This window comes from Delphinus delphis, chromosome 1 (genome assembly GCF_949987515.2).
Source record: "Delphinus delphis chromosome 1, mDelDel1.2, whole genome shotgun sequence".
Lineage (NCBI taxonomy): Eukaryota > Metazoa > Chordata > Mammalia > Artiodactyla > Delphinidae > Delphinus > Delphinus delphis.
Window position 1 is genome coordinate 451054 of NC_082683.1, and position 25342 is coordinate 476395.

At 67.5% G+C, this 25342-nt stretch overlaps 3 protein-coding genes across 6 annotated transcripts; 1 reads left to right on the forward strand and 2 right to left on the reverse strand.

Annotated features, from left to right (window-relative positions):
* The first annotated feature begins 944 nt into the window (after positions 1 to 944).
* TAS1R3 (taste 1 receptor member 3) lies at positions 945 to 4574 on the forward strand. Its single transcript, XM_060012797.1, is given in 13 exon segments — positions 945 to 1119; positions 1121 to 1196; positions 1198 to 1407; positions 1484 to 1802; positions 1805 to 2161; positions 2164 to 2261; positions 2377 to 2559; positions 2672 to 2818; positions 2991 to 3033; positions 3036 to 3102; positions 3104 to 3349; positions 3351 to 3578; positions 3580 to 4574. Coding segments are annotated over 13 exon segments (2349 nt in total). The 5' UTR covers positions 945 to 979; the 3' UTR covers positions 3815 to 4574.
* A 98-nt stretch (positions 4575 to 4672) lies between these two features.
* DVL1 (dishevelled segment polarity protein 1) lies at positions 4673 to 15810 on the reverse strand. 2 transcript variants are annotated; one of them, XM_060012808.1, is made up of 15 exons: positions 15513 to 15810; positions 10939 to 11008; positions 10690 to 10811; positions 10300 to 10403; positions 9919 to 10057; positions 9570 to 9663; positions 9421 to 9490; positions 9199 to 9338; positions 9047 to 9123; positions 8893 to 8960; positions 8598 to 8750; positions 7865 to 7996; positions 7619 to 7786; positions 7282 to 7488; positions 4673 to 6032 (listed from the first exon to the last, which is right to left on the reverse strand). In XM_060012808.1, exons 1-15 carry the CDS (start codon positions 15680 to 15682, stop codon positions 5644 to 5646), a joined length of 2103 nt encoding a protein of 700 aa, XP_059868791.1. In that variant the 5' UTR covers positions 15683 to 15810; the 3' UTR covers positions 4673 to 5643. The 2 variants fall into 2 exon arrangements, with proteins under 2 accessions (XP_059868791.1, XP_059868800.1); XM_060012817.1 differs by having other exon boundaries at positions 8673 to 8750; positions 15513 to 15809.
* Positions 15811 to 18723: 2913 nt separating this feature from the next.
* On the reverse strand, positions 18724 to 23096 carry MXRA8 (matrix remodeling associated 8). Of its 3 annotated transcripts, none has more exons than XM_060012840.1 (10): positions 22999 to 23096; positions 21944 to 21967; positions 21540 to 21845; positions 21339 to 21440; positions 20755 to 21225; positions 20455 to 20613; positions 20186 to 20222; positions 20029 to 20105; positions 19855 to 19935; positions 18724 to 19678 (listed from the first exon to the last, which is right to left on the reverse strand). In XM_060012840.1, exons 1-10 carry the CDS (start codon positions 23045 to 23047, stop codon positions 19608 to 19610), a joined length of 1377 nt encoding a protein of 458 aa, XP_059868823.1. In that variant the 5' UTR covers positions 23048 to 23096; the 3' UTR covers positions 18724 to 19607. The 3 variants fall into 3 exon arrangements, with proteins under 3 accessions (XP_059868823.1, XP_059868832.1, XP_059868814.1); XM_060012849.1 differs by having other exon boundaries at positions 18724 to 19633; positions 20746 to 21225; XM_060012831.1 differs by having other exon boundaries at positions 20746 to 21225.
* Positions 23097 to 25342: the final 2246 nt, after the last annotated feature.

The window sequence follows — 25342 nt, forward strand, 5'->3', positions numbered from 1 at the left end:
CGGGCCCCACCGCCATACCCCAGGGCCATCGCTAGCCTCCCCCAGCTCCTCTGGGTGCCTGTAGCCTGGTGTCAGTGAGGCCCCCAGCCCCAGACTGGGGGAGACGGGTCCTCAGGCACCCAGAGGCTAAGCGGGAGCTGCTGGCCTGGCCCCCAGGCCCCCGGCACTCCCTGGGGCTGACCTGGCTGCAGCAGCCCGCTTGGTTACAGCATTTCCTCCCTCGCTTGCATGCCGCTCCTCGGGCCCAGCTGTGAGCCTGGCCCGCGCAGGCAGGGCCCAGGCCGGTGTGAGCACGGCCAGCCACGGGGCCCCGCAGCTTCTAGGCCTTAGACCCTCAAGGTGCACTGTCCCCAGGCAGGCCGAGAGCCCACGGCCTCCCCCTCGGGACCCTCCCCACCCTCGCCACGGGGTGGGAGCGGGCCATCTGGCCACCCACTGTCGTCCTGGCTGGCCTGCAGGGCTGTGGGACGCACCCCCCCAGGCTGCCCCTGGGCCTGCCAAGGGAGCCACCCCTGCAGTCTCCCACCCCGACTGCCGACAGTGCCTCCCCAGGGCTGGAGGGAGTGTTTCTGTGCCCACTCCCTGGGGCATTGGCACCTCCAAGCCTGTCTCACAGGCAGCCAGAGAATCCAGGCCCCTCTGGCAGACGGGTACAGGGTGACCCCTCTCCAGGAATAGGTGGGTGCCAGGGGCTTGGGCACAGGCAGGTAGCAAGGTCACAGTCAGCGGCTGCCCAAAGCCTGCCTGCCCGGGTCACTGTCAGCCAGAGAGCCTAGTGGTGGCATCAGGATGAATCCAATGTGAGCACACCTGTGGGGCCCAGGAGATGGAGGACATCTCCAGGGCCCCGAGCTGGCAGGTGAGGACAGGCAAGCGCTTTGCTAAACAAATCCTCTGCCCCTCCACGCCCCGACTCCCCATATCTGGCGCCCCGGTCAGTCTGCCCACTTGCCATCCCTGCTGGAAGCTGCCACCTGCCATGCCAGGCCTGGCTCTCCTGGGCCTCGCGGCTGTCCTGGGCGTCAGGGCAGGGGCCCCGCTGTGCCTGTCCCGGCAGCTCAGCTGGCCAGGGGACTACGTGCTGGGGGGCTCTGCCCCCCTGGGCTCAGCTGAGGATGCTCTCGTCCCCTGGGCTGCTCTGGGCGCTGGCCAGAACGATGGCCATGGAGGAGATCAACAGCGGGTCCACCCTGATCCCCGGGGCTGCGCCTGGGCTACAACTTCTTCAACACGTGCTGGGAGCCCGTGGTCGCCGCGAAGCCCAGCTTGGTGTTCATGGCCAAGGCCGGCAGCTGCAGCGTCGCCGCCTACTACGATTATATGCAGTACCAGCCCCACGTGCTGGCCGTCATCGGGCCCCACTCCTTCGAGGTCGCCCTGGTCACCAGCTTCTTCCTCATGCCGCACGTGCACCCCCCAGCCCGCGTCCCCCCTCCTGCCCGCCTCGGGAGCCCCTGCGTCAGGAGCTGCCTTGGACCCGCAGGTCAGCTACGGCGCCAGCACGGACTGGCTGAGCAGCCGCGAGACGTTCCCGTCCTTCCTCCACACGGTGCCCAGCGACCGCGTGCAGGTGGCGGCCGTGGTGGAGCTGCTGCGGGAGCTGCACTGGAGCTGGGTGGCCGCCGTGGGCAGCAAAGACGAGTACAGCTGGCAGGGCCTGTGCCTCTTCTCTGGCCTGGACGACGCCAAGGGCACTTGAATCGCGCGCGAGACCTGGGTGCCGCTGCCCAGAGCCGGCAGCCCGCGGCTGGGCTCCGTGCAGGGCCTGCCACGCCGGGTGAACCAGAGCAGCGTGCGGGTGGTGAGGTGTTCTCTGCCTGCACTGCCCGCACCCTCTTCAGCTACAGCATCCGCTACAGGCTCTCGCCCAAGATGTGGGTGGCCAGCGAGGCCTGGCTGCCCTCAAACCTGGTCATGACGCTGCCCAGCATGGACCGGGTGGGTACCGTGCTCGGCGTCCCGCGTCAGGGCGCCCAGATGCCCGAGTTCCCGTCCTACGTGCAGACGTGCCTGGCCCTGGCCGCGGACCCCGCCTACTGCGCCTCGCTGGACGCAGGGCAGCCAGGCCTGGAGGAGCACGTGGTGGGGCCGCGCTGCCCTCAGTGTGACTGCATCACCCTGGAGAACGTGACTGACGGGCTGCTGCAGCGCCAGACCTTCGCGCCTTCGCAGCTGTGTACAGCGTGGCCCAGGCGCTCCACAACACGCTGCTCTGCGACACCTCGGGCTGCCCTGTGCGGGAGCCCGTGCGGCCCTGGCAGGTGAGGGCACGGGAGCTGTGCCACCAGCGCCACCAGGGAGGAGGGACAGTGGGAGCAGGTCTGGGCTGGGGGGGCTGGGGGGGCTCCCCGCCCCCCCGTCCCCCCCCCCCGCCAGCACCCGGAGAACACGCACAACCTGAGCCTGCGGTTTGACACCAACGGGAACGTGGACGTGAATCATGACCAGAAGCTGTGGGTACGGTGGGACCGGACGCCCACACTGCGTACCGTGGGCACCTTCAATGGCAGCCTGCAGCTCTGGCACTCCCAGGTGAGGTGGCACACGCAGGGAAACCAGGTGAGCGCCAGCCCTGCCTGAGGGAGCGGGGCGGCCCCCAGGGCTCGGGCAGCTGCAGCCAGCCGTGCGGAGCCTGAGCCCCGGGGCCCGTGCCAGGAGCCCGTGCCCGGAGCCCGTGCCCCAGTGCTCACGGCAGTGCAAGGAGGGCCAGGTGCACCGCGTTAAGGGCTTCCACTCCTGCTGTTACGACGGTACCGACTGCAAAGCAGGCAGCTACCAGCGCAACCCAGGTGAGCCCTCCGAGGGGCCTTCCCACGCTGTCGCACGAGCGAGGGAGGGTCCCCGCAGGGTCGGGGGCACAGGCCTGGCTCTGAGGCCAGAGGCCGTGGCAGGGGCGAGGCTGGGGGAAGCCGACGGCCCCCAGCACCCCCCTCTCCTCCCCCTGCCCTCTGCAGCAAGTGTGACCAGGACCACAGGTCCCCGGACTGGAGCACCGGTGCCTCCCCCGCCGGCCCAAGTTCCTGGGGCTGCTTCTGCTCTGGCCCCGGCTCTGGGCCTGGTGCTGGCAGCCCTGGGACTCTTCATCTGGCGCCAGCACAGCCCATGGTTCGGGCCTCGGGTGGGGGGCCACAGGCCTGCTCTGCCTGGGCCTCGTCTGCCTCAGCGTCCTCCTGTTTCCCGGCCGGCCCAGCCCTGCCAGCTGCCTGGCCCAGCCGCCGCTGCACCACCTCCTGCTCACCGGCTGCTGGAGCACACCCTTCCTGCAGGTGGCTGAGATCTTCGTGGGGTCAGAGCTGCAGCCGAGCTGGGCAGACCGGCTCTGCAGCCGCCTGTGGGGTGCTGGCTGGTATCTTCCCGCCGGAGGTGCCGACAGGCTGGCAAGTGCCGCCCACGGAGGCGCTGGTGCACTGCCACGTGCGCTCCTGGGTCAGCTTCGGCCTGGTGAACGCCACGCTGGCTTTCCTCTGCTTCCTGGGCACCTTCCCGGTAAAGAGCCGGCCCGGGGGCTACAACGGTGCCCGCGGCCTGACCTCTGCCATGCTGGCCTACTTCATCACCTGGGTCTCCTTCGTCCCCCTCTGCCGACGTGCACACGGTCTCCCAGCCTGCCGTGCAGGTGGGCGCCATCCTCTTCTGCGTGCTGGGCATCCTGGGCACCTCCCACCCGCCTAAGTGCCACCTGCTGCTGTGGCGGCCGGACCTCAACACCCCTGAGTTCTTCCTGGGAGGGGGTCCTGGCGATGCCAGAGGGCGAGGCAGCAGTGGGGGCGGGGAGGAGACTCAGGGAGAAAACAAGCGACCCCTGAGCCAGTGACCTCACCCCAGTGAGCTCATACCTAGTCAAGGTGCCCCCAGACCAAGTCCCTATGCAGCAACCTAGACTGTGCCCCAACTCCGCTGTGACTCCCCAGCCCTACGTTCTGCTGACCTTGACCCCACAGTGACCTCCAGAGTGCATAAGGGGCCTCAGCTCCGTGGGATCTCAACCCCTGGGGCCCCAGAGGCAGGCTCTGTCCCTGCCCCAGCCAAGCCCTGGCCTGCACAGGTGACCCAGCGCCACTGTTCCAGACAGAGGCCCATGGAGGCTTCCTCGGGGCCCCCCGTAGCCCAGGCTGAGCGCACAGGAAAGCCCCCAGCCAAACCATGTGAAGGCAAAGCTGGATACCACTTGCCTGGCTGGGCCCAGCCTGGGGCCCCCCGCCAGCATCCTGTCCAAGCATCGTAGGAGTGGGAGGTTGGTGGGTGGGTGGGGCTTTCTTGACCCCTCTGCAGGGGTGTGTGCCTGACTGTGGGCCCCAGTGCAGGGCAGAGACCCGCTCAGGAAGGAGGGGGCACCCAGCTTCCTTCTCTCCCTGGCCAGCGAGCCAGTAGAATGTGGCCAGTCCCCTCCAGCACCGCGGACAGAGCCCGGCCAGGGTCGGGGGTCAGCACCAAGGCCAGCAGCAGCCGCAAGGACGACCCACCCCACCCCACCCCACCCTCCACCCCCCGCACCCCCCACCGGAGCCAGGAGCCAGCGCCACAGACAGAAGACCGCCCGCCAGGACTGCTGCGGCCAGGGCCTTGTCCCTGGGTCCTGGGTCAGCTCTCGGACGGACCCTGGGGAAGCTGACCCGGCCCCTGCACCCCAATCTCCTAAAGTGGTTAAAAAGAGACACAGATCACACGTCGGTCCCATAAAATTAAATGCTTTTTAGTGTTTAAAATAGCATTTACACAGAAGCAGCTCTATTAACTACCTGGACGACGCTCCAGCTCCGCACGGTATCTACAGTGCAGACGTGTGCAGGCCAGCGACGCTGGACGGAGGGAGCAGCGTGCGTGAGTGCGTGCGTGCGTGGGCGGCCACCCCAGGACCGCGGGGAGGGGCGAACTGGCCACGCCCTCTGCCCCAGACCCCGCCCGGGCAGCAGCTGTGTGCATCTGTGGCCCTTGCCCTCAGTGTCACCTTCCCTCTCCTGCCATCTCCCCCTCACCGTCCTCCCGCACACCTTCAGACACACCGTGTGTCCCTGCGGGGTGGGGGTGAACACATGAAACTCTGCTCCAGTGGCTGGGAGTGGGGGACAGCTGACTTGGCCGCCACCCCGTGGAGCACACAGGCCAGGCAATAAATAAATAAATTAGATCCCTACCCTGGGCAGCCAGAGAGAGGCCTCGGGGCTAGGACCCTACCCCCGAGAGGGCCCCCCACCCCGGCCTGGGCAGGATGGGGCGTGGGGCCTGTGAACCGGGTGAAGAGGGGGGCCCAGGCCTAGCGGCCACCTCTCAGCTCAACCTGAGGCCCCGTGCACAGCACTGTGGGCGAGTGCGGGTCCCTGAGGCACACGCCAAGGCGGGCAGGTCAGACCTGCCTGAGCACAGGGAGATGGAGGCCCCCCCACCGGGGTCTGCACAGACACAGCTGCTCTGGCCAGGAGAACGGGCTGCCATCCAGGTTACGGTGGCCTGGGCTACCCTCAGCCCCTCTCCTCCAGCCTGCTGCCACTCTGGCCAGGCCCAGACCCCATGGCACGAAGCACAGGCTGGTCTGACCCAGGAAGGCCACGAAGGCCACACAAGCTCCAGGTGCAGCCCCTCCTGCAGGGGCAGCAGGACCACTGGCTGGAAGCAGTGGCCAGGCCGGAAGCACTCTCTCCTTGGTCACATGATATCGACAAAGAACTCACAGGGGTTCCCCATGGCCTTCTGGAAGGACTGGCGGCTGCCTGTCAGCTCTGGGGGGACAGCGGCCAGCTCCCGGACAGGCGGCCCCCCAGGCGGCCCGCCCACCACCGAGTACGCCTTTGTCAGGGGGTGCAGCGGGGGGAGCCCTGGGGCGGCGGCCGAGGCCTGGCTGCGCGGGCTGCTGCCACGGCTGAGCTGGCCAGCAGGACGCTCCCGCCAGCCGCCGCTGCCCACCCCGCTTGGCACTGTGTGGTCCGACTCGCTGCCACTGCCCCCAGCTCCAGCCGACCGGCTCTCCTTCTCGCGCCCCAGGGCCCGACGGCTGCTCCCGCCAGCGCTCCGGGTGGACCCACTGCTTTTGCTTCCTGGGGTCAAGAAGGGGGGAGAGAAATGGGACGGTCAGTGCCGGGCCTTGCCTCTTCCAAGATGGCCGGCCATTGCGAGGACAACCAGGGGCAGAGCCTGGTGGTCCTGAGCCGGGGTGCAGGTGGAGGGGGGAGCCATGCAGACACAAGGGCTGGGCCGGCCCCGCCCAGGGAAGCAAGAGCAGCTGCAGCAGGCCGGGGGGGGGGGGGCGCGGGGGGGCAGTGGCAGACAGGCAGGGACACCAGGGCCAGCTCAGTGCCCCCACTCCTCACCCCAGTGCCTGGACCGAGGGCCTGGTCTTGCAGCTGAGAAACCGAGGCCCAGAGAAGGCCGTGTGTGCTTGGCGCACCTGCCGGCCATCTTGGGCTCCCCACCCAAGACCCGCCTTTCGTCTGACCCTGGAGCCCTGGCTGGCCACTCGGCTCAGCCCCTCCTGGGCTCAGGAAGTGTCGGGAACCTGAAGACGCCCACTGGCTGGGGATGTGCCGGGAGGGACGCCGGGCAGGACCCTGGCTTACCGGCCCCGAGGGTCCGTTCCGCTAGTCCTTCAGTCTAAGGCTTGCCCAGCACAAAGCAAGGGATAGATGAGTTACAGAGCAGGCCCGGCTGGGCACCCACACCCTGCTACCAGGGTGTGACCCAACCGGCTGGGCCTGTCCAGGGTCCACAGGTGCCCAACACGGCTTCCCCTCAGACACCACTATCCTCCGATCCACTCTCCTGTCTCCCCGTCCCTTTCTGGGTCCACCGGGCCAGCCACCAGACCTCTCCCCAGACGTTGGGGGCACGGACCCATGGACCTCACTGACCCCACTCAGCCTCGGGACACTTCCAACAGGTCCCCTCCTCAGGGACACCCCAAGCTTCCCGCTCAGCTGCCCCACACATCCCAGCATCGGGCTGGGCCGTCTATGAAACTGTCACCTCCGGCTGCAGGTGGAAGGCGGAAGTCTCTGTCCTCCACTGTGTCCTGGGGTCCCCATGCCACTCCCCCACCCGGGCCACCACACCCCGACGCCCCCATCCTTCCCACACCACCTCTGGCCTCTGCCACGGCTGGAGCACCGGCCCCCACACGCAACCCCTGAAGCCTCCGGGTTCTTCTCTCTGGCCCCCCTTCGACCACTCACCCCTTCTAGAAGGAGCCACCCAGGGCCCAAGCACAGAGCGGATGGGAGCGCACAGGGTGAGGAACCGGCACACAGGGCAGAGCTAGGCGGTGGGGAAGGTGTGGCGGCCGGCCCTCACCTTCACTCTGCTGACTGCCAGCACTGCCGCTGCCGTAGCCGAAGCCGGGGTCCTGGTACGCGGGCGGGAAGCAGGGCGGGGGCCCCGGGTACTGGTAGGGGTAGCCCTGCCCCAGGGGCCAGGGGGCGGCCGGGTGGGGCAGCGGGGCCAGCGTGTCCTGATCCGAGGCCCCGCTGGAGCCGCTGTTGAGGTTCAGCGCCGCGAAGTCTGCGAAGGGGTAGGCGGGGGTGAGGGGCGTGGGTGGCGCGGGGCGGGGGTGGGGGCGGGGTTGGCGTGGGGCGGGCGTGGGCCGCGTGGGCAGGCCCTCTGGGGACCCCGCCCCGCAGCCCCTACTCACTGCTGCACAGGTCCCCGAAGACGTAGTAGCACTGCTCGGAGAAGGTGATCTTGTTCACCGTGTGCCGCAGGAAGCCGCGCTTCAGCATGCTGCTGGCGTACCTGCGCGCCTCCCGCCGCTCACGGAAGCCCTCCAGGTGCGTGTACAGCCAGTCCACCACGTCCGCCCCTGGCGTGGTGGGCGGCCGTCAGGCAGGGGCCCGGGGCCGCCCCGCCCCGCCCCCTCTGCTGGCCGTGGGACCCTCACCAATGACGGCGTTGGCGATGGTGATCTTGAGCCACATGCGGTCGCGGATCTCCAGGCCTGAGTCCGGCAGCTGCATGACCCGGACGACAGCGCCCATGTCACTCTTCACCGTCAGCGGCACCTCCTCCAGCTCTGCAAGGCACGGCCTCCTCCTCAGCCCGAGTGGCTGACAGACGGGGCGGGGGTCAGAATGGACCCCAGGCCCCACCTGCCGCACCCCCTCAGAGACCAGACTCTGCTGGCCCAGTGACTGGGGGGTCCAGCCCCACTGCTTGACAGCTCCGAGGGTCAGGGAGCCGGCACATGGGGGTGGGTGGGGGCTGGACCTTCGTCTCCTACCCTGCAGGCGCTTCATCAGAATCTGGGATCCAACCAGGACGAGGAACCCACGGGCGGAGATCGGGCCTCTTCAACCCCCTCCCCCGCGAGCTCGGGGCTATTAGTCATGTTAGTGGCAGGAAAGCCAGGTGAGGGCCCTGCTCAGACAGCCGCCCCTCCCCGCCCCACCCCGCCCCGCCCCGCAGGCAGACCCCTGGGCTGGCCGGGCCCCTCCAGGCATCTTCCACCTCCACCAGAGGCTGGGAGGAGGGCGGAGCCCTGTGGGCGCTGCATCTGACTGCCGGAGCCTGGCATGGGCTGGGCCTCGGGTGCAACCGACCATCCCCATCCGGGGCGCCGCGGCCAGGCCCTCGCCTGGGGCCTCAGTTCCCTGGTCTCGTGAGCCACCACTTACGCGGAGCGCCGGGCACCGAGCTGGTTAGTGAGGAGGTGCTGGTGCGCGTGACGGCGCTGGAGCAGGGGCTCGTACCGTAGCGGGGCAGGGCTCCGGTCAGCGCCGCCGTGTGCGACAGCCAGGCGGCCGGGTCAATGGGCCGAACGGGGTCAGCTGGGCGGCCACCGCGCGGCAACAGACGGACGGACGGACGGCGGGAGAGAGAGCAGAGCACAGGGGCGCAGAGGAGAGAGGACCTTCAGGCCGCGCTGGGCACCCCCCGCCCCCGCCCCGCTGGCCCCGTGGGGTCACTCACCCCTCGGGATGGTGAAGTAGCTGCGGGGCGTCGGGTCCCAGCACTTGGCCACAGTGAGGCTGATGGGCCTGCGGGGAGGGCGGGTCACACGGCGAGGCCCCGGGGGGACCCCCCCCCAACTCTCAGCCCCTGCCCCGCCCGCCCCGCGCCTCACCCTGTCTGGGACACGATCTCCCGCAGGACCCGCACCGCGTCGTCGTTGCTCATGTTCTCAAAGTTGACGTCGTTCACCTGGGGACGAGGGGTCAGCGCGGTGGGTGCAGGTGCCGGCCCCCCGGCCCCCCAGTGGCTCCCCCGGCCCCGCACCTGCAGCAGCATGTCACCCGGCTCGATGCGGCCGTCGGCAGCCACGGCGCCGCCCTTCATGATGGAGCCGATGTAGATGCCGCCGTCGCCCCGGTCATTGCTCTGGCCCACGATGCTGATGCCCAGGAAGTGGTGCCTCTCTGCAGAGAGCGGGGGTGAGCAGGTGCCCCCCACCCGAGGACCCCGTGCCAGGCCCGAGGACCTGCCCCGCCGAGGCCTCACCCATGTTGAGCGTGACGGTGATGATATTCAGGGACATGGTGGAGTCCGTGATGCTGCTGAAGGAGGAGGCCTGCGGGGGGCGCCAGGTGAGGGGCTGCGGGTGGGACCGCGGCTGGGACCCACCTGCCCGCTCGGGCCTCCACACCTACCCGGTCTGTCTGCCGCAGGCGCTGCTTCCGCCGCCGGCGCTTGTGCTTCCGGATGAGCCGGGAGGAGGTGCTCTGCTCCGTGGAGCTGCTCAGCCTGGCGGGGTCGGGGCGTGGGGGGTGGGGGTGGGGGGGGTGGGGGCGGTCGGCGCAGAGTCAGGGCCTGGCCACCCCTCCCCCACGCGGCAGAGGAAACTGAGGCCAGAGGGGCGGGGGCGGGGCCAGACCTGGGGAAAGCCGCCCCCCCAAGACAGCGAGCCACCAGCAGGGCCCCCTGCCCACACGTGCACATGCACGCGGACACACCCTGCGCACACGCCCCGCCCCGCCTCGCACCCCAGCCCTCGCCCACCGGCTGGTGTTGTCGTCCTCCTCCGAGTCGATGAAGCTGCTGGACTCAAGTTCACTGCTCAGCACGGTGGACGCGCTGTCGGGGGGCAGCCCTAGGTCCCGCCGCCGGTCCCCCCTTGGGTGCCCGTTGGTCCGGGCGGCTATGGGGACAGCAGGGAGGGGGGCTGGCTGTGGGGTCCCCTGGAGGTCACGGGCGGCCCTGCAGCCTAGAGCACCTGTTGACCTGGGAGCTGGCAGGGTGACCGCTGGGTTGCTGGGGGGGCCACTAGGGTCCTGGAACCTCTGCCAAGGGACCCCCGCTGGACAGGGCAGTACGTGGGGGTCAGCAGGGGCTTGGGGCGCCCATGGGGTCCCGGGGAGGTCAAGGGTGTGGCCTCGTTACCCTCCTCGCGGTTCCGGCGTCGGGCTCGCTCCCGCCGGTGGCTGACCAGGGATTCCGTGCCGGTCTCGTTGTCCATCCCATCTCGGCTGCCGGCCACATTCGGGCTGTGCCGACAAGGGGGGCTGGGCTGGGGCGGCCGGGCCACTCACGCCTCGAACGCCCTCTCAGCTCCTCTGCTGCCCTCGTCTGGTGGGACCCCGACTCCAGCAGGGGCCCCCATCCACCCGCCGGCCCACTCCAGGCCTCTCCGCCCGCCCCTCCTCTGCTGACCAGCGCCTACTGACCGTGGGTCCCTGCTCAGGGACCTGCCCCTCCCCACCCCTAAGAGGCCTGGCAGGACACAGGCCCCTCAGAACCACTGGGCTCAGCGCCACCCCTCAGAGTCCTTACTGGAAGGAGGGGGGCCGGGAGTCCCCGATGCCGCCTGTCCGCTCGAGAGGCGGAGGCAGGTCTGCATGGCCGTCAGTGCCCTGAGACCCTGCATCCGAGTGTGTGCCCTCAGCCAGGACCAGCTGCGGAGGAGAGCAGGGCTCAGGGACCGGCTTCCAGGCAAGCCTTGGCAGGGCACCGGGGCACAGGTGACCAGCCTCCTCCACTCCCACCAGCCCAGGGCCCTCTGCCAGCACCCCGTGGACTCACCCAGGAGACCACGCGGCCGTTGAAGCAGGGCAGCCTAGCATTGTCGTCGGAGATCTCCTCCTTCACAACCCTGCAGGCAGATGCAGCCGTGAGGCCACTGCAGTGGGGCCTGCTCCCAGCACTGGGCTCTGGACGAGGGCCCCAGCTCGTCTGGGGTGCAGGCCACACGGGGCGTCCAGCCACACGCCCAGATGTCAGCCTGTGCGGATGCCCGCACCTGGCACCTCCCTTCCCAGGAACCTTTACCACCCTTCCAAGGGCCCCTTCCAGGGTCCAGGTCCAAGGGGACCCAGACACTCCCAGCACCAAGGGTCGCTGCCTGGACGGCCCTAAAATGCGAGTATCTGCCTTGCTCTGCGCCTCTGTGCCCCCCCGGCCTGTGCATGGTGAGGGCAGAGCCCACCCTGCCAGCCTAGAACAGGGCCTGGTTCACAGCAGGCCTCAGCACAGATGCGGGCAGGTCGAGAGGGCACAACACACAGACCGACACGCACACACTCCAAGGGCAGGCGGCCGCCCCCCGGCCCATCGGCCCAGCCAGGGAGACAAAAACAGACCCCCACTCAACGGCACCAGCCCAACTCGAGACCTGGAAGGGCAGCCAAGCTCAGGGCCAGCTGGGGCCACAGAGAAGCCTCAGGCCCTGGAGGGCAGCGAGCGCCACCAGCCATACCACTGCCCAGCGGCTAGCCCTGGCCTATCCCTTAATGCCGCCCCCAGTCAGGGGGGCTTGGGGTGGGGTGGGAGAGGCAGGTCGCCAAGGGCCCGGCAATGCTAACTGGGAAGGAGGCCAATGACCCTGGGGCCAGAAACTGGTTGGGGAGGTCCAGGTGTCAGGTTCAAAAGGGTGAGGAGGGCAGCAGGGGAAGGGCCACGGGGCAGGGCGGGCAGTGCTGTGGCCCAGACACATCCCACACTGCGGCCTGGAGGCCCGGAGAGCAGGGCAGGCAGGGCGGGGCCTGTGGCAGGAGGTGCCCCGAGGCCCTGCCCCCTGGAGGCCAGCCCTGCCCAGCGTGGCAGGTTCCTCCCCTTGGGCTTGGGCCCAGTGCAGAAACAGGAGCCGGGAGACCAGGCGGGAAGCGGCCTGTGGCCCGCTGGGCACAGACACCGCGACGCGGCTAGCCCCTGGCAGCAACAGGCAGCACAGGACGCTCCCATCCAGAGAGCAAGGCCCCAGTCCACCCCACCCACCAGGAGAGGGCCCAAGACCTCAGGGCAGAGTGGACAGAGGAGACGGGCCAGCTGGGGAGGGAGCGGGCACCCCGCCAGGGTCCTTCGGTGACCCCCCCGTTCTGTGCCTGTGTGGCATCCCAGGGCCAGCCACACAGGCACAGATGAGGTGGGCAGAACAAGGGACAGAAAGAGTCATTTCTCAGGACACCCCCTCTCCCCAGTGAGGAGCAGACACTATGTTTGTGGCCCCCACTCACACATCACAGTCCGGCAGAGCTGAGCTCTGGGAGGCCGAGACCCAGCCCAAGATTTAGTCAAGGAGGCCACACAGAAGTTTGTCACCCCAGGAAGACCTGCGGTGGCCTGGGGACACTTGTGGTTCTGCCAGCCGCAGCCAACAGACGGGGCTGCAGCAAGCCCTCCCGGGGGCCCAGTGGGATGGCCCCAACTATGTCCCCAGAGGCACAGTGTTCCCCCATGGGTCGGGGTCCTCAGCTCCCCCAGAGCCTTCCTCTGTCCCCTCACTGCCTGCTGCCCAGGCCCAGGCTCTGCAGGCCTCGGGGTGAGTGGATCCAAGTCCTCCAAGCCCTGCCACAAGCTCCGGGGGGTGACCCATCTAGACTCTCCCAACACCACTAGGGGCACTGACCCCAGATGGTGGGCAGAGTGGGAGCTCAGGCAGCCTGCGCCAGGCCAAGCACAGCCCCCCGCTGCACCCCCCAGGGCCCACAGACAGATGGCCCCACAGACCAGAGCTCCTGGCGCAGAGATGCAGGGGCCAGGGCCACTGCCAAGTCCAGCCAGGCCTGGAATCGGCAAGGCAGCCCTGGCAGCAGAAACCTGTGAGCCAGACACCCTCACCCTCTGCCACTCAGCCCAAAGGCTGGGCCCAGACGTCTCCCTGCACTGCCGCTCACCAAACCCAATGCCTGGCACTTCCAGGCCAGCCGAGCACAAGCCCAGAGACCCGCCCCAGCTTCGCTGGGACACAAAAGCTGTGACCTGCATGGGAAAAGTGGGAGGTGGGTGCAGGACTCGCCACCCACTTGGCCAAAGATGCCCGTGGGGAGTGGGACCCGGCCCAGAGCATGGGGCGGTGGCCACACCTTAGACTTAGTAAGGGAAGGGGTTCCCTTCCTGGCCAGCCGTGGCCAGGAACAGAGGCCCCAGGAACTCAGGGCCCAGCCCACAGTGGGCTGAGGGGTTGGGGCAGGAAGCCCAGGCTCACCAGGTGCCCTCACAGTCCCCAATCTGAGGCCACCCCTCTTATGAGGGGGCTGCTGCCCCAGCCCAGCCAGGACCTGCCCCCACTTTCCCCAACCTCCAGCTACATCCACTAGGTATCTAGGGTGAGCTTCCAGCTCTCATTTATACTAAAGTGTGAGTGACTATTCAGCCCCTCCCAGAGGAAATTTATTACACTGAGTAAATGATTCTACAGAATAAATAAAACTTGGAGCTCTGTAGGTAGACCTCAGGGGAGGGGAGGAAGAGGCAGATCCTCTCCAAGGGTCCCTGAGGCCAACAGGCCACAAACCAGAGGTCTCGGGGGTGGGGAATAAGGTGAGCCTCCCCTGCTCTGTCTGCCCATTTCGCCTTCCAGAGTCACCCGAATCCCTCCCCGTCCCAGCCCAGCCTACTAGCCCGGTCTTGTTCTCTCCCCCCTCATCCCAGTCATGCTGAGACAACCTGAAGAACTCCTACTTGTGCTTCAAGACCCAGATCTGCCTGCCCACTGACCTCCTAGGCCAGGGCACCCATGGGTCCTGCAAATCCTCCAGCAGGCCCAGCCTCTGCTGGGAGTGCACCTTGATGGGGGCAGGGGTCTCTGCAGCTCAGCAGCTACCAGACGGAGGACCAGGGTCAGGGCCCTCAGGATGCACCCCAGATCATGGTCCAAGGGCAGCAACCTAGGGGGTTGGGCACACACTGTGCCTCACATTCCCTGCTGGCTTTGGTTTGTGACAGAGCATGTGTGACTTCAGTAATTTTTGTTGAAATAATAAACTAAGTTAGAAACAAAAGCACCCTTTCACATACCCAGTGCTCACAGCCAAAGCACAGCAGACCCAGAGCAGTGAGACTGTAGGAGATCACCCAACGAGGGCTGGCTCCCCAAATCAATGCCCTACCAGGGGAGCCCAGCCTGGGGGTGGCTCCTAACACGAGCCCGGCAGGGCTGCAGGCTGCCAAGAGCACATGCCCCCTTCTCTGCCTCTCCCTGGTGCTGGGGAGGCATGAGAGTCCAGCTGCCCACATGTCCCTCAGGCCTTCCTGAGAGCCACAAAGTAGCCTCAGCTTGACCTGACCTGGGCCTGCCCAAGGCCCATGCAAACCACAGAATCCAGGAAATGGCTCAATGTCAAAGTCCCGAGACGCAGCCACAGACAAGGACACGGGCTGCCTGAGGGCACCCAGGCACACCTGCTCCGCGCACGAGGCCTCTGGGTGCCCCCCCCCCCGCCCCCGCCCCAGCACCGCTGAGCAGGGGACTCAGGTTACCCGTGGCTGTGCCGGGTCAGGCCTCAAGCGGACAGCCAGCCTCCAGCTCACCGCTCACCGTTCCAGAGGCCCAGCCCAGCGCAAGCGGGAAGTCCCCACGGCCAGAACAGCCACCACTAAGGGCAGACATGCGGACGCTGACACAGAAGCTGCCCCGAGTCAGCAGTTGGCCTGGGCCGCTCCCAGGAACCCAAGTGCCATGTGGCTCAGCAGGGACAGAAGCCCTGTGGCCAGCAACCCCGGGGCAGGGGTGGGTGGAATAAAGCCCCACATTGCCCAGTGACCCTTGACCTCTGCCCTGTCCCGAGGGCCCGGGAGAAGGGGGTCAGGAGGAGGCTATCCTGAGCCTCCAGAAACGTCTGCAGACCCCAGCAGACAGATCTGTGCCCCTGTCCCAGATCACCTCATTTCCCCCATGCTAACTAGGGAACCCACTGGGTGGCCGGCACCCTGTCCCCACCCCAACCCCTCCCCTCCCAACACTCGGACACTCCTCTGACCCCAAGCCCCATGAATCGCAAGCTCTCCAGGCCATCCCTAAGCATCTGACCTCCACATAAGGGGGGCAAAGGACCCTGAGCCTGACAGGTGCCAAGGTGGTATTTTCGAGGTCGACCTGGACTACAGACCTCCACCGCAAGTCACACTCAGGACAGGACCCAGGGCAGGTGGAGAAGCCAGGACCCTCGCCTGCCCACCGTCCAGAGCTCTCAGGCTCCTGGGCAGGCAGTCAGGGGCCCAGGCGTCCCCTGCTCAGGGCACAGACAGGTGGGACACACTGCACCGGGGCGCGCAGGCACGGGGAGGCACCGCCCGGGTCACAGCCCCAGGATCTGCCCTGCCTGGCGCAGACAGGTGCCCACACGCGCGCCCGCGCACAGGCCCTGTGGCCCACTGACCCGAAGTCCTGGTCCATGGACTTGAAAAAGAATTTGTAGGCGTGCACGGGCCGGTTGCTGAGCACGTTCTTGAAGTCGGCCAGCGTGACGCGCTCGGGCGCCACGGGCAGCTTGACCAGGTACGGCGTCTCCTCCTCGTCCATGTGATAGATGATCTTGGTCTCCGCCATGGCGCGGCGCTAAGGCCCGGCCCGGGCCTTGGACGCGGGCGCCTCCCCGCCGCCGGCCCGCGCCCCGCCCGCGCGCCGCTCCCGGCCCAGCCGCGACCAGGCCCCCGCGCCCCCGCCCGGCCGCTCCGGCCCCGCCCGCCCTGCCGGCCTCAGCCCCGGCCCCGGCCCCGCGCACACCACGGCTGCTGCCCCGCCGCCCGCGGCCACCCATGCGCCCCCGGCCCGGGACGCAGGCAGGGAGGGCGCGAAGCCCGCCGCGTCCGTGCGCCCCGCCGCCGCCCCCTCGGGCCGCGCGTTAAAGGGACGGCGGGCCCTGCTGCGCGCGGCCGTGGGGGGCGCCAGAGAGCGGCGGGCCTGACGTCACCGGGCTGCCCGCGGCAAGGGGCGGGGCTGCGCACGCGCGGGCGCGGCGAGGGCGGGGCCTCCCTGCCTGCGTCCAGGCCGGGAGGCCGGGAAGCCGTGGCGCGCGCGTCCCGCGGCCGCCGCGTGCACAGGCCGGCAGCCCTCGGCTCCCGGCTCTCGGCCCTTGGGCGGCCGGGGCGCGCCCCGCGGGGAGGAGGTGGGTGGGGGCCCTCAGGAAGCTCTGCACCCGGCCTGGAGCCCTCGGAGGGGTTCCGCGCGTCCAGGCTCCGGTCCTCCTCCTCTTAAGAGTCCGGAGGCGCCGTGGTCACATCGGCGGGGTGCGGGGGAACCGCGGGAAACAGAATTGTGTCCGGGCCGGAGCCGAGGACAGTCGGTCACATTGCGCCCCCGCGCCAGCTCCGAGCTGGCGCGCCCTCTACCGGGTCACACGGGGGCTCCGAGAAACACGGGCCAAGGGAATGCCGGTGCCCCCGTGGACGAGGGAATGCAAGTGTGAGCACGTGTATGTGATGCTCAGGCGACGGCGGGGTCAGCGCGGGCAGGTGTGCGCACGCAGGGGCACGGTGCTTCTGGCAGCAGGTGTAGGGATTCTTTTCCCGGCCGCTCTCCATCGAACCTGCCTGGGGTCCTCCTGCCTGGGGTCAAGGGAGACGCGGAGCAGCGCCCCTCCGGCTGTGAAGGGTCCAGCCCAATGGGGAGAGCGGCTCTCCCTACCCCCCACCCAAGGAGGAAAACTTGAGGCCACTAGAAGGAGGCCCACGCTGGCAAGAGTGAGAAGGGAGAGGCCCTAGGATGCGGCCTGAGAGTTATGCCGGTGGGCGGCACATGCTGCTCTGAGGCCCGTCCCCAGCGCCCCGCCTTGAAGCTGGCTGGAGCTGAGACTCTCCCATCTGTCGGGTCACGACCATCCTCACGCAGTGGGCCAGCACAAGAGGAGACCTCATTAGTCCATCACTGACTGGAGGAGCTAGAGTTTGGCCATAAGTCCCTGAGTCCAGGCCGGGGACCACCCCCAGGTGAGCCTAGGCAGGGGTCCTGACCTCCACTCCCCTGGGCTCTGTGAGGTGGGCACCCGCTCAGCCAAGCCTGGGCCTTCTCCCCTCGGGGCTCAGTTTCCCCAGGCAGGACTGCCTTAGAGGAAGGGTCCGCCATGGCTCTCTTCTGGGTGCTCAGGGTTAGGGAGGAAGACCCTGAGAGCTCACCGGGGGACCAGATCCCCCAGGCCAGGCACAAATGGCTGCCAGTCACACAGATGCAGGGGCTCTGATGCCTCAGCTGCACTCCTGCCCCTCAGCCCAAGCCACAGGACAGAGGCTGGTAGCCAGAAGCCAATCCCGGGACTGATGCTCATGTGGTCGGGCTGGGGCCCTGCAAGGGGCCGGAGTCTGTGGCCAGAACCTGAGTCCTGACAGGAAGGGCCTTGTCCAGTGGCATGGGGCCACTGGGGCCGGGGGTCACTGGGCTGGGGGGAGTCACAGCTCCGTGCCCCAGCCTCCCTCCTGTTGCCACTGTGGGGTCCTTGTGGGGGTGTGACGAGAGAGCAGCTATTTTGAGTTACTGCCCAGGTGTTTCACTGTATGACTGTCCTGCTTACACCCAGAGCCTGGACATTCAGATGAGGACCAACGCTCAGGACTCCCACCCCAAGTTCCTGCCTTGCATTTCCTGGGCACCTTTTAAAATAACCACTCAGAGCTGAGCCCATGAAAGTCAGTGACTGCTGCTGCAACCACCTTACAAGTTCTAGGTGCTTGCTACCCTGCTGGCCATCTCCTGGTCACTGGTGACCTGGATGGAGGACTGCCCTTCCCCTGGCTCCCTGAGCACACACACCGCCACCCAGTGCGCGCACGCGCACACACACACACCCAGCGCACACGCACACACACCTAGCACACACACACGCCCAGCGCGCACACACACCCACCCAGCGTGCACACACACACACACACCCAGCACACAGACACCCCCCTCCCCCCCAGGATCTGTAAGGAACACATTTCGTGACTCTTTGTGTGAGGGCTTGAAACTGGGCCTTCATCAAAATGACCCCGGGGTTTTCACCTCCTCCAGGTACGAGCTCGGATGCAGAGGGAGCCCCCTGTGGGCCACCCCCCCCACCCCGTGTGGGTGGCTCGTGCTTCCTCATTCGGAAGGTCATGATCTCAGCCCATCGCTCTGGGTTTTCCAACTTAGGGTGACAGTCGCCCCTCCTGCCCCCTGCTGTCCCTGAGGGCCTTGGAGGATGGGGTCAGGGTTGGAGAAACAGGCTTCTTCCTACCGCGGCTCCCTTCCCTCCCCCTCCTATCCTGCTGGCACCCCTCTGAGGGCGCTCCCACTAGCTCCCGCTACCTGCTTCCTCCCCCTTTTTCCTCACTCGTTGAGCCCATCCTGGCATCTGCTTCTCTTCTCAGAGGACTGAACTGATACAGTCTGCCCTCTGTCCTCGCGTCCAGTAAGCCCTTGGAAGAGGATCTGAAACTGCTTCACAGCCAGGAGCAAGTGCACACAATCAGCTCCGACGCTGCCCTTCTCAGGACACCCAGACCCAGACTTCCCACCCAGAGGAATGGGTGATGACAGTAGGACTCCAGATGAAGGAGAACACTTGGGGGTCCCCAAGGGCCAGACTCTGCCCCCCGGGGAGATGGACGGGAGCTGTAGAGGCACAGCTGGGGCCAAGTCTAAAATCAGATGTGGTCTTTATTGAGATGATAGCGATTCCCCAGGATGAGCAAATGTGGGGTGTCGGGAGTGGCAGCACCAGCCACTCTAAGACCATCCTCACCGCCCCCCCCGCCCCCCGTCCTCAGCCAAAACGCAGTCCAATGAGGCCTCAGCCTGGACTCCAGCCCAAGGAGGGGCCGAGGGAAGGGAGTCAGGCTCGGAAGTCACATGGAGCCTAGTGACTGTCAAGGCAGCTTGCTGGAAACAGGGCCGAAGCAGGGTGGGAAGCAGAGAGGGGGCCCCAGGAGGCCGGAGGCAGCGCAGAGGGACACTAGCCCCGGGCCTGGAGTGCGCGGTCCTCGGGTTACCATGAAGAGCCCAAGACAGCCTGGCAGCGAAACTCGGGGTGCCATCGAGGGGAGCTGGCAGGCAGCTCCCCTAAGGACAGGGCAAGGAAGGGGTGGGAGTGCCAGGCCTGAGGCTGACCCCAGCTCCAAGGATCCCCACTGAGCCCCCTCACGGCCCTCTCCCTGCAGAGGTGGGGCTCCCAGCCCCCAGTGGGCAGAGGCCAGGAGAGCCTGAGAGACTGGTGAACATCAGCGGGGTCGTGGCCATGCGAGGAGGGAAGAGCACCGGCCGAGGGCTGCGGAAGGGGCCCGGCTGCAGTGCCGGCAGAGTCCTAAGGAGCCCACGATCGCAAATGAGGATCAGGTGGCCCCCAAGAGGGGTCTGGAGGCAGCCTCACCCTGCACCAGTCCAGGCCAAGTTCCAGGACAGCGGGACCAGCCGCTGGAAGGGGGGCCAGGCGAGCTGCATGGGGGTCAGGAAGAGTCTTCCGAGGTGGACAGACAAGAGCTGGCAGAGCTGCTGGCCCAGCCAGGAGCCCGGGGTCGCCTTATTTGCAGTACTCCTTCCTGAACTCTGGAAGCCAAGGGGACAGGCGGGTGTCTGCCCTCTGCCCCTCTGCTGCGGGGGAAACAGGGCAGACTACCATCAGGGCTGCCCAGGGACTTCGGGGGCACTGAGGCGGCAGGGGACTCCTGCCCGCAGGGCTGGCTGGTGCCTTGGGGCTCTGAGTGGGTGGCAAGGGATACAGCCCAGCTCTGAGATGGGCAGGGGTCTCCCCCCGCACCTCAGCTCACCTTTGTCCAAGTCGATGCTCTTGGCGGGCAGGGGGCTGTGGGACAGCCCAACCTTCTCCTTCAGGAGGTTGTTTTTGTAACCTGATGCAGGGAGAGAGCAGGGCGAGGTCTCAGAGACGTGCCTCCCTCGCCCCAGGCCTGGGAGCCACAGTCTGTCCCTTTGGTCTCCCTCACCTAGTCGGATGTCCTCCCTCCTGTAAAGAGGCTGGTCGCCGGCAGCCACAGCAAACTCCACCATGTTCACGTCCTTCCTGGAAGCGGGAGGGTGGTGGGAGGTTAGAGCGGTGGGCAGGTCTGCCTGGTCCCCGGGAGAGCCGGAAGGGGCACTCACCCCTTGGACTTGGACTTCTTGTCGGAGTATTCGTAGCCTGGGGAGGGAGAGTCGTGTTGGGAGCAGCCTCCCCCTTCCCCAGCGCCCCCCCCCCAGCCCACAGGAACCCTCGCAGCCCAGGCAACGAGGCTCATGGGGCCCTCTGCTCGGACCACTGCGCCCCAAGTTCCGCCTCCGGCCGGGAAAGGCTTCCCAGTGCTGGCCTCAGCCCCGGCGTCGCGAGTCCCCCCCCACCCCCACCCCCCCCCCCCCCCCCCCCCCCCGCTCACCTCCGCGGCGGCGCTGTCGGGTGGCCAGGATGACCGTGATGAGCAGCAGAATGAAGAGCAGCAGCGTGGCCAGCACGTAGCCCAGCTGCTGGAAGAAGTGGGCCCGGCCCTCGGGGACGATGACGTTGATGACGCTGCGGCCGCGCGTCAGCGTGGGGTCTGCGGGGGCCGGGCGGGGACCGTGTCAGGGAGCGCGCAGCGCGCCTACCCGGGCCGGCCTCAGCCCGCGGGGCCCTCCCCCCGCAACGCTGGAGTCCCTGATTTGGGGCCGGAGGGGGGCCACAGACGTGCCTCCTGCACCTGGGCCGGGCGCGCCGCTGTGGCTGGAACCGTTGCCCGGCGAGTCCCGCGGGGGCGGCCGGGCGGCGGGCTCGGTGACCTTCAGGTGGAAGACGCGGCGCTCGTGCAGGCCGCAGTAGTGGTGGTGCAGGTGGCAGGAGTAGGTGCCCTCGTCTGCCGGCTCCAGCGGGTCGATGCGCAGCGAGAAGTCACCGCGCGCAAAGGCGTCCGCCCCCACCGCCACGCGCTCCCGCAGGAAGGGCGGCCCATAGGCGCGACGCTCGCCCGACGCGTACAGGTCGAGCAGGCGGTCCGCGCGGTCGTGCGGCACCCCGGGCGGCTGCCGGTCCCAGTGCACCACCTGCTGCGCCTCCTCCAGGTGCCGGTCGGTCCACACGTGCGCGCGGTTCACGCACGTCAGCAACGCGGGCGCGCCGCGCTCCACCGCCAGCACCTCCTTCTCGCCGTCCCAGTGCGCGCCGGCGGCCCGGGCTGGGGGAGCGAGGCCGGTCAGGGACCCCGGGCCGGGAGGGTGCCCGGAGGGAGCGGGGCGGGGGGTGGGGGCAGGGGTGGGAGAGCACAGGCCGGGAGTGGGACACACTCACGGTCGTCGGTGACCTCGAGGCGCACGGCCAGGCTCTCGTAGAGGTGGCAGTAATGGTGGTGCAGGTTACAGGTGTACAGCCCCTCGTCTGTGTCCTCCACCGCTACGCACCGGGGGAACCCAGCAATGAGCTCCGCGGCCTCGCCCGCGCCCCCGCCCGCGCCCCCGCAGCCCCGCCCCCTCTCGGTCCCTCGGGCCGTACCGCGGATGAGCAGCGAGAAGTTGCCGTCCTGGAAGGCGGTGGGGGTCAGCAGCAGGCGGCCGCTGTCGCGCGGCTCGTACACGCGCTGCTCGCCCGCCGAGTACATGTCCACGAGTCGGCGCGCGGAGCCGCCGGCCGGGCCGCCGCTGAGGTCCCAGTGGACCACGCGCTGGCGGTCGTGCAGCCGGTCTTGCGTCCACACCATGCGCGGGCTCTGACAGCGCAGCACCGCCCGGGCGCCGGCTGCCCAGCTCACTGCAGACTCGGACACCACGGAGCTGCCGGGGGTCGCGGGCCCGGCTGGCCCTGGTGGAGAGGGGAAGTGACCGCGGGAGGGGTGAGACCCAAGGGGACAGATACAGGATGGGGCTAGCAAGGGTTCCCAGGGGAGGGTGGTCACTAACCTGAGGACAGAAGGACAGAAGAGCCTGGAAGGAGAGGAAGCAAGAGTCATACTGTGGAGGGGTCACCCACCCGAACCGGCCCCCACTTGGCTCCCTGGGCCCCTTCGGTAGTCCTTGCTGAGGTGGGTGCTAGTGACACCCTCTTAACAGGTGGAGGTAAATCCAGAGAAGCCGGGAGGGCAGAGGCGGGGGTCTCCTTCCCCCCCACCTCTCCCAGGCCCCCGCTTAATCCTCATGGCCATCTGCCCAGGCTGCGGGTGAGTGGTGGGGCCAGGCCAGCTCTGTATGTGTGCCTGTCACCAAGCGCCACATTCAGGAATGGTGGCCACCCTAAACATCACTGCAGCAAGGCCACAAGAGTACCAGCGCCTGACACCTTGGGCTGGTTTGCGGGGCTTCTGCACGTGCATACCCGGAGTGGCACCTGCCCGGGGGCCATGCCTCACAAGCCCGCCCTCCAGGGTCCTCAGACGGCTGGCGCCCCACCCAGGAGCCCCCTCGGCCTTCCCGAAGGGCAGAGGTCTGAAGCACGAGAAGGCTGGAAGTGGGGAGTGACCCCACCATCTGCCACCCCACACGCCAAATTCCTGCTCCAGAGATGTGGCCCGGTGCCCAGCCGGATGGAGGAATGTGCCGGGTCAGCAGGCCAGCCCGGCAGGGGTGGGGTGGGGGGGGGTGAGCTCCGGGGCCTGGGAGCAGACCCTGCGAGCCCCCCTCAGTCCCCCACCCACTCCTCTCCTGACAACAGAGAAGCACAGGCCTGAGGGGCGTCCCAGAGAAGTCGGGGGGCGCCAGGGAGCCCAGGAGGAGCCCCCGCCTTGGCCTCCCTCCCTGCCCGGCCCGTCTCCAGCGTCCAGTGAGGGGAAGTTCTGTGGGACCTGACGTGAGGCCTCACCACCTCCACGTCCTGGGGGCCTTCTCGTGGTGAGCAGCTCCCTCTGAGGCCCCCAGACCCACCCCTTCCCAGCTGAGGCACCCCCCCCCCAACCCTGGGCTCGGGCTCAGACCCACCAGCGGCTCCCGCCCCCCGACCCCGCCCCCACACCCGAACTCACTCTGCAGAAGCACAAGTTTCCAGAGCAGGACCCGGGCCCGCAGCTCCATGGCGCCTGCCTGGCCCGCCTGGCCCGCCGGCGCTTTGTCTCACTCAGGCTCTAACTCTCCAGAAAAACAGCCCGGCCCCCTCCGCCTCCCCCTCCCCTCCCCAGCACCCGCTGTGACATCAGAGCAGACCGCCCCCTCCGCTCCTGCCCGGCCCCTTGGCCTCCCCGCCTTCCCCCGGTCCTTGGTCCTTGGCCGGCCTGGTGGGAGGTGTCAGGCCTTGGCCACTGTGTTCCCAAGGGTGAGGGGAGTCACTCTGGCTTGGGTCCTGGAGAAGGTGGCAGTAGCCCAGCCCAGAAGGGGCAGGGGGGCCTGAGGGTATGGCCCCAGATGCCTCGTGGGTGTCTGTGACATACATACAGAGCCCTTCTGGGGCCACTGCAGGTCTGGGGTTCTGGGGGGAGTATCTCCTCACCAGCATCTCTGTAAGTGAACACTGGCCAAGGCATCCCCCCACTGCAGGAGAGCAGAAAGGCATCCTGGGTCTGACCCCAAGGACCCCAGGCTGCCAGACCACCAGGTCTTCCCGTTGGCCCTGTGGTGACCCTTCGCCTCTGGGGGCTGCGTTTCCTCAACTGTGAGGTGGGGATAAGAGTCGCACGGGCCCTAGGGAGGTAGGGGGGCCCCTTCCGGAGAGCATGATGGGCACGGCTGTTCATCAGTCATCTTCAGCCAGCCAGGGGGATGAGGGGTGAGGCCCCTGAGAGCTGAGCGGGGAGCTGGGTGACCCCCTGTCCTGGTGCCCCCACCCCATCTGCCCACCATCAAGAGCAGAAACACCACCCAGACCCGGGTACGGTGCTCCCAGGATCACCCCCCACCCCTCCCAGAGGGGAGGAAATGAAGTGGGGTATGGGAGCCTTCCCAACAGAAGGCACAAATTTGAAGCTCTGGGAAAACTTACAAAGTCACGTAAACAAATGTGAAATAACAGAGCATGCACTGTGTATCAAACCCACTCTTTCTAGTTAAGCAAACCTCAAAAAAAAAGAAAAGAAAAAAAATCCACCAAACTACCACAAAAACCCACGGTGCATTTTTGGACTGCCCATTTGGACTGAATTATGGTCACAGGCCCAGGCCCTGGTGGGCTGGAGTCTCTCTTGAACGCTGCCCTGGTCCCCAAGTCCTCAGACAAGCAAGGAGCCCAGCCCAGCCAGACTCTTGGGCTCCGGGCAAGGGGAGGAGGCTGCTGCTACTGCAGCAAGAGGGAATGAGGGCTGACAACAGGTAGGACCCACTGGGAGGACACAGGGCTGTGAGGACGCCCCACCCCCAACCTAACGGACCCATTTCCTCAGCAGGATCCAGACCCTGGGAGGCGGAGCCCCCTTTCCAAACTGGAATCAGGACTTGTCTCCGCACCCCACCCCCAGCTCCTCAAGGGCCTTTCATTCTGGATAAACAAGCCCTGCCTGGCTGGCCTTGAGGCCTGGCCTCTCCTCCTGTTTTTCTAACTGGTTTATATTAGCACTGGTGGCCTCCTTCCCAGCCCTCCTCCCTCCTCTGCGCCCCCGCCCTTGTCTGTCTCTCTCCATCGGCCTCGACCGCTCTATTGCTCCATCTCAGGCCTCTGTTCCTGCCTCTGGCTGCCAGGCTGTCTCTCCTCCATAGAGGGAAGATGTCCAGGCAGGGCTGGAGGGAGGCAGAGACGGCCCAGGTCCGGCCCCTCAGTCTGGAAGGGGAGCAGGGTCAGCTCCCAGCGCTGAGCTAGGAGCCTGGAAGCACCCGGGCCACACCCTAACTCCCTGCAGAGCCCTCCCTCTCTCAGCCCTGCGTGGAGGTCGGTGGATTCCTGGCAACGCAGATCCAGCCCTCGGCTCAGCCCCAGTACAGAAGTCTGAAGGAGGAAGCACACTCCTGGCACCACTGGGCAAGGATGGACAGGGCAGGGGAAGGCTACAAACCCCTCCTCCCTGCCCCATCCTGTTCTCTCTGCTTGAGCCCACCTCCCCAGTCCTTGGCAGGAAATAGCCGCAGATGAGAACAGAGGCCCAGGAGAGAACAGACCGGAACTAAACGGCTGCAACATCACCATGGTCCTCCTGAGCTCCAGCCCAGCCCCAGCCAGACCAGAGCCCTGGACCCACATCCCCCTCCTAGGAGTCCAGGCCAGACAAGGCGGGTCAGCCAGCGAGCCCCACTGAGACAGACTCAGACTCTGGCTCCAATCCTGGGGACCCGGACATTCCAGGCAGCCAGGATCACTGGGAGGAGAAACCACAGGCACTCAGAGGCACAAGCAGACACACAGACACGTGTTCACACACGCTGTCATTCAGCAAACGCTGCGCACCT